The 7,825-nt window shown below is 36.3% G+C and overlaps 1 protein-coding gene across 1 annotated transcript; it reads right to left on the bottom strand.

The window, feature by feature from the left end:
* Nucleotides 1-291: 291 nt before the first annotated feature.
* LOC120131791 lies at nucleotides 292-6,758 on the bottom strand. The gene is made up of 3 exons (XM_039148701.1): nucleotides 6,746-6,758; nucleotides 954-1,598; nucleotides 292-674 (listed from the first exon to the last, which is right to left on the bottom strand). Exons 2-3 carry the CDS (start codon nucleotides 1,552-1,554, stop codon nucleotides 292-294), a joined length of 984 nt encoding a protein of 327 aa, XP_039004632.1. The 5' UTR covers nucleotides 1,555-1,598; nucleotides 6,746-6,758.
* Between the last annotated feature and the right edge of the window lie 1,067 nt (nucleotides 6,759-7,825).

Here is a 7,825-nt window from a genome sequence, read left to right on the forward strand (position 1 = left end):
AAAAACTATTTTAAAAGATTATTTTTAGGTATTTGACCTACCTAACACAAAAAATCAATGACGACACCCAAAACATTTTTTAAAATCAAAATCATTTATTCATTTTACTTTTCCCGCCAAGTAAAAATTCGTACTCCAGTAAATTATTAATTCCTATGACTATGAATTCATAGGATCAACACCCAAACCGTCAAAAATATAAAACCTACCTTAAAAAACAAGTCTCCAATCATATAAAACTTATTGGAGCAAACAAATTTCCAAAAACTAATCTGATATAACTATGGTAATTTAGGGGCCAACTTCCGCCATATACTGATTAAGCGATTCTTGTTTCTGTAGCCTCATCTCCTCGTTAAATTTCTGTATAAAAGCTTCCACCCGACGATTCAACTCTTCCTGACTCAGTGACGGTTCTTTCCTCGGCTTTCCCCAAGTCGGAAAAGAGCTTACTGGTACAGGTGGCAGCTCATAATTAGTCCGGTCCCTGAACGTTTCTGATTTCTTCATCACAGGCGATGCCTGCATGTTGATATCTCGGCCGTGATTTTCCCATTTGTCCGACTTCTGCAAGTGTCTCGACAGCGGCTTTGCTTTCTTTTCCATTATCATCTTCCACGTGTTCTCCAGCGTCTCATGCCGTTTTGGCTTCGCCACTCTCAACGCTAGCCCACCTGTATTAGCACCATCCGCACAGCATTAATTAATTAACTAATTACTCCTTAATTACGAATGCTTCACTTTTTCATCGTACCACTGTTTTGGACTCATTTTTTCCAATTGGCGCGTCAGGTAGACGCATTGCTGAACATGAGGATAAAAGAACTGAAAAGCTACCGGAGAGAGGCTTCTCCCGAAAAGGATTTTCTAAGCTTTTTTCTAATTTTATTTTTGAATTTCGACAACTTAGATATAGACAAAATATACCTTCAAGAGGGAAATGCTGAATATACCTTCAAGATTGGCTTTGACATGTTTCCGGTGACCATATCTAGAAGAAAGCGCAGGTTTCTCCTGTGGAAACAGAGCATCCAATGGAATCTCCGAAGAAATCGTTCTAGTTGGAGGAATAATCTCCGACATGGATATAACGAACTCGTCATCTCCATTTCGGTCATCTTCAACCGCCACATTGTTCTCGTCCTCAATAATCATCGTTTCCACTTCTTTTCCTCTATGATTTTGCTCGTAAAGGAAAACATTGGATTCTACTACATCGGATTCCCAGCCGCTCTTTATATCGTACTCCTCCACTGGCCGTTGATCCACCGAGATCTTCGGTTGCTGTTGTATCTGCTCCGTCTGATCTTTCTCGCTGTTGTTTAGGTTAAACCGCGACGATGCTGCAATTGTGATGATGATTCCATTGATAATGACGTAAAGGTACGGAGGCTCGAGCCAAGAACGGAACGTACTCCACCATAACGGAGCTTGAGAGACACAAAATTCCAGAATTAATGGAACAGAGACTTTAAGCTCCATAGCTATTCCCAATATACCCGTAGAAATAAAGAGCATCTTTAACGACAACATCCAAGTACTCGCCGACGCCATCTTTACAGGTTATAAAGAAAATTGCTCTGTTTGTTTTGTTCGCTCTCCTTTTGATTCCTTTTTGGGTTATCGTAGGTTTTTCAGAGTGACAGTGAGTTCAATGGAAATATATAGAGGGAGTCCAGGGGCAGAGTGCGGATCTTGTTTATAATTGATCTAGACCCTTAATAAGTGAAAATACAAATTGATGGTTGAGATTCGTTTTCCCGTAATATCTGTAGTGAGTCTAGGTGTAGCGATATGTAAAATTTTAATTATTTGATTTAACAGATTAATTTAAACATTAATTTATAATTTATAATTATAATCTTTGTTAAGGGTAAGGTAAACTCGACACTTTTATATGATGAGTTATTTTAAAATATATTAATTTTTTATAATTAAAATAATATATAATATTATAAATTTTAAAAAAATAATTACGAAACTCGTTATGTGGGCGTATCAAGTTCTTTTTTAAATTTAAAAATTATAGCCACTAACTAAACATCGGGTAACGAGTAGAATTTTAAATTCTTTTACTCGTCATATGGAAGTAATGAATTCTAATTAACTTTTACTAATTAAAATTATTTTATTTATTTTATAAATATTTTCATGTTCATATTATTAAAATAATTCATGTTTATTTTAGAATTTCTTCATCTTCATATCATTTATTCGTAAAAAACGAATTGTTTTTTTATAAATAAATATTTTCATGTTCATGTCATTTAAAAAATTCTTTAAGTAATAATTAAATATAAATATTAAAATTTAACAAATTTAATAACTTCATTTATTTTATAAATACTTTAGTACAAACTAATGATTAAAATTTACTTTATTAAATATAGTCACTAATAATAATAAAATTTCTCAAATAAGCTTACGAAAAAATGACGTATCTTCTCTACGTTTTCTGTCAAAGACGTCAGGTGATTGAAACATATTCTCCAAACACTGTAATATTCTCATTTGAACAAATAAAATATATCACTCTTTATAAAAAAATATTTTTTTAACACACTGTCCAAACAAAATTGCTACTTATACAAGATTTTTTTTTTTAAATTTAGCTTTCCTCCACCATATCCAATTTATTATTTAACAATTAAATATTTCATACATATAAAATTTTAATTCAACTACCATCATTAATTTATAATAATTTGAATTCAAAAAATATAAATAACTTAAGTTTTATATGAAACACTTTTTAAATATTTATTATTATTTAAAATTAAAAAAATTTCATTTAATTATAAAAATATATTAATATTATATAAAAATATATTCGATTAACAATAATTAAAATTATAAATCAAATCTTGAATGATAAAAGGAAGATAAAAGGGTACGCAAAGTCCATGTACTCTTAAAAAACCAATGTGTCACTCGTACTATTTTTTCTCTTAATGTGACTCTTCAACTCAAAAAAAAAAATAATATGACCCTTTGACCAATGTTTTCCGTTAGGTCTTTCGTCATTAGGATGCTCTAAGTCAATCATAAGTTTCTTCAAAAATCATCTACATGATTATTTTCTTTCCCCTTCAACAACTACCCATGCAACCAGAAACTTATTATAAATGTCTCTACCAACAGTCGCAAGAAGTATTCCCTTCGTAACATACTTGAGAAAGCATCCACATCAACAAGATTTAACAAATTAAACTATTGGTCAATGACGAAAAACATTAGTCAAAGGGATGTTGTGGAATTCGGGTTAATTTCCACCAATAATGACAAATTCACCTTTTAAACTATTATGTAGGTGACTAGTGTGAAAACGATTGTACTAAAAATCACACCAAGGTAGATTCCCAGGAAAGAGGAGGGGTCACAATGATCCCTCTTAAAACCCACTTTCGTTAGACAGAACTACCAAGACAAGTAATTTTAATAGGACAATAATTAACAACAACTATACCCGACAATAGCTATTAAATAGACATAAAGAGAACACCAAAATTTAACGAGGTTAGGCCAAAATTATGCCTACCTCCTCGCACACTACTAAAATAATATTTCACTAGTAGAGGAAATATTACAAAGAGAGAGAGTACAAATAGCCTTTAATAGTGAAGAAGGCTTATATTTGTGGGATGCTAAACTAAGGAGGATGAGGGCTCTATTTATAACAAAAGAATTTCCCCTCCTCCTTATACAAAACCAATGTGGGATATTTGCCAAAAACCAACAAATCTCCACCTTGGAAAATTCCACACATGTCTCTCAAAAAATTTCAATCTTCAGTAGTGTCTGCAAATTCATCTTTCAATTTGTAACAATATTGACCAAGTCTAAACAATGTTTAAACTTGACCGCAGTTACCACTTTTGTCAACATATCAGCAGGATTCTCAGTGGTCCGAATCTTCTGGATTATGACTCCACATTCTTCTAGAATCTCTCGTACAAAGTGATATCGAATATCGATGTACTTCGTCCTTGCATGGTAAACTTGGTTCTTTGCTAAATGAATAGTACTCTGACTGTCACAGTGCACTTTGATGTGCTTTTGTTTCATTCCCAATTCACCAAACAACCCTTGAAGCCAAATTGCCTCCTTCACAGCCTCTGTAACTGCCATATACTCAGCCTCTGTAGTAGACAAAGCCACTGTTGACTGTAAGGTGGACTTCCAACTGACTGGTGCTTTTACAAATGTAAACACATAACCAGTAGTTGATCGACGCTTGTCCAAATCACCTACATAGTCTAAAATCACAATACCCAACTACACACTGACCATCTTGTTTGTCCTGCTGAAAGACCAAACCAACATCTATGGTGTTCAGAATATACCGCAGAATCCATTTCACAGCTTCCCAATGCTCATTTCCAGGATCATGCATATACCTGCTCACAACCCCAACTACCTGTGAAATATCGGGTCTCGTACACACCATTGCATACATTAAGCTACCAACAACACTTGCATACGGAACCTTTGACATGTATTCCCGTTCTGCATCATCCTTAGGTGACATGGATGCACCGAGCTTGAAATGAGGAGCAAGAGGTGTACTAACTGGTTTTGACTTCTCATTCATGCCAAAACATTTTAGTATCTTCCTCAGATATTCTTTCTGAGACAAACAAAGCCTCCCCAATTTCTTATCCCTTGATATCTCCATGCCTAGAATATTCTTTGCTTCACCAAGATCCTTCATCTCAAACTCCCTGTTCAATTGAGTCTTTAGTTTCGCAATTTCTGTCTGACTCCTGGAAGCTATCAGCATATCATCAACATAAAGAAGAAGATATATATAGGATCCGTATTGTAGCTTGCGTAAATACACACAATGATCATATTTGCTTCTTGTGTACTTCTGCCCTATCATAAACTTGTCAAATCGCTTGTACCACTGCCTTGGAGATTGCTTCAATCCGTATAACGATTTTTCTAATTTGCACACCATCTCTTCTTTTTCAGCAACTTTGAATCCATCTGGCTGAGTCATGTAGATTTCCTCATCCAAGTCTCCATGTAAAAGTGCAGTTTTTACATCCATCTGAATTAGTTCCAAATTTCAACTGTGCTACCAAAGCCAATAAAATTCTGATGGAGGAATGTTTTACAACTGGAGAAAATACTTCATTATAATCAGCTCCCTCCGTTTGAGCGTAGCCTTTAGCCACCAATCTTGCTTTGTAGCGGATGTTATTCTTATTAGGAAATCCATCTTTCTTTGCATATACCCACTTGCACCCAATTGCCTTTTTTCCCTTCGGAAGACTAGCTAGTTTCCACGTTTGATTCTTTTAAAGGGATTGCATTTCTTTATTCATGGCGATCCTCCACTTTTTATGTTCTGAACTTTGGACTGCTTCATTAAAAGTGACAGGAATGTCATCAATTGCAATTGGTGATGCAAAAGAGACCATATCAGCATAACGAGCAGGTTGTCTATTGGTCCTCTTTCCATTTCTGAGTGCAATTGATTCATGTTGCTGTGGAGGTTCTTGGGTCTAAACCTCTTCTTCATCTGACTCTTCTTCTACCATAGAAGAGTCAACATCAGTTTCTTTACTGACTGGGTCAATTCTGCTTCCTTCAAACTCCACCTATTTGGGAGTTCCATCTGTCTGCTCTAATTTTTCTGAAGTCGCCTTTCTCAACATGGTAGATTCATCAAAGGTAACATCCCTGCTGAAGATTATTTTCTTTGTTTCTGGACACCAAAGACGATAGCCTTTCACACCAGAGGTGATCCCCATAAAGATCGCCTTCTTTGCTCTTGGATCCAGCTTTGACTCCTTAACATGGTAGTATGTAGTGGAACTAAACACATGTAAAGAATCATAATCTGTAGCAGGTACTCCAAACCATTTCTCTAATGGTGTTTTACCACCAATAGCAGTCGATGGTAAGCGGTTGACAAGGTGACAAGCATAGACCAAAGCCTCAGCCCAAAATTCTTTGCCTAACCCAGCATTAGACAACATACACCGAACCTTCTCCACTAATGTTCGGTTCATACGCTCTGCCACCCCATTTTGTTGTGGTGTACTTCTGACAGTGAAATGCTTGTCAATATATTCTTCTTCACAGACTTTTAGAAATGGATCATTTTTGTACTCTCCACCATTATCTGTACGGAGACGTTTGATTTTTCTACCTGTTTGAGTCTCCACCATCTTTTTCCATTTAAGGAAAAATCCTAGCACCTCATCCTTTGTCTTCATTGTATACACCCAAACTCTCCGGGAAAAATCATCAACAAAGGTGACATAAAAGTGTGTTCCTCCCAATGAAGTTGTATTAGAAGGCCCCCATACATCTGAATGAACATAATCCAAAATACCTTTAGTATCATGGATTGTTGTTCCAAATTTCACCCTCGTCTTCTTCCCTTTGATGCAATGCTCACAAAAAGCTAATTTGCAAGCCCGAGCACCCTTCAATAATCCTTGATCTATCAGCAATTTCAAGGATTTTTCACCAACATGCCCCAAGCGCATATGCCATAACCTGGTTGCTTCTGACTCTTGTTCATCAGTAGAAGCTGACACTGCTGCTGTCCCAACAATTGTACTACCCAGAAAGTAATACACATTGTTTCTTTTCCGGATTCCCTTCATTATCATCAGTGCACCAGAGATAATCCTCATAATCCCATCTTTTGCCCTCACTTCTAAACCTTTTGACTCTAAGGTTCCCACAGAGATGAGATTTCTCATTAAATCTGGTACATAATGGACACCTGTTAAGGTTCTGATTGATCCATACTAATTCCTCAAGCGAATTGAAGCAATCCCAAGTGTGTCAAGAGGGGAATTATTTGCTGTGTAGACAATTCCACCTTTTAGTTCTTTAAAATCAAAGAACCATTCTCTATTGGGGGTCATATGGTGGCTACAAGCTGAATCTAACAGCCATGAACTGGAACAACTGGTTGATGGCGTAGCAGCGAATACGAAATCTGAATTTGCATCATCATACTCGACCACATTTGATTCTGAGACAGCCTTTCCCCTTTCAGGTTTGCCTTTGTTCTTTAGCCTGGGACATTCTTTCTTCCAGTGCCCTTTTTCTCGACAAAAGGCACATTCATCTTTTCTCAATCTGGACTTTGACTTCGATCTCCCTCTCCTTCCTTTATTCTGACTCTTCGAACGACCTCTAACAAAAAGAGCTTCTGCTTCGACACTTGTGTTTTCTTGTTTGTCTTTCTTTCTCAATTCATAACTATACAAGGCAGCAGTTACTTCACTGAGAGACACATCAACTTTCCCATGAAGTAGAGTAGTTTCAAGATACTCAAACTCATCAGGAAGTGATCCCATCAACATCAGAGCCATATCTTCGTCTTCAAAAGTCACGTCCATATTTATCAGATCAGTCACCAGCTGATTAAAGCTAGTAATGTGATCATTCATAGTGGTACCTGGTACATAGTTGAAGCGGAAAAATCTCTTTTTCATGTAGAGCTTGTTCTGACCGCTTTTCTTCAAAAATTTCTCCTCCAGTGCCTTCCAGAATTTACTTGCAGAAGTTTCCTTAGAAAATGCATACTTCTGCTCTCTTGAAAGACACGATCGAATAGTACCACATGCCAATGTATTGATCCTCTTCCATTCTTTCTCCTCAACATCATCTGGTTTCTCTCCTTCAATAGCAATGTCTAGACCCTGCTGAAATAGGGCATCTAGAACCTCACTTTGCCACATGCCGAAATGACCGGTGCCATCAAAAATCTCCACTGCAAATCTAACATTTGTCACAGTTGTTGACGACGATATGGACGTTTTTGTTGCGTCTGCCATTTCTGCTACAAATTCTA

Source organism: Hibiscus syriacus, unplaced genomic scaffold, assembly GCF_006381635.1.
Source record: "Hibiscus syriacus cultivar Baekdansim isolate YM2019G1 unplaced genomic scaffold, ASM638163v2 tig00110556_pilon, whole genome shotgun sequence".
Lineage (NCBI taxonomy): Eukaryota > Viridiplantae > Streptophyta > Magnoliopsida > Malvales > Malvaceae > Hibiscus > Hibiscus syriacus.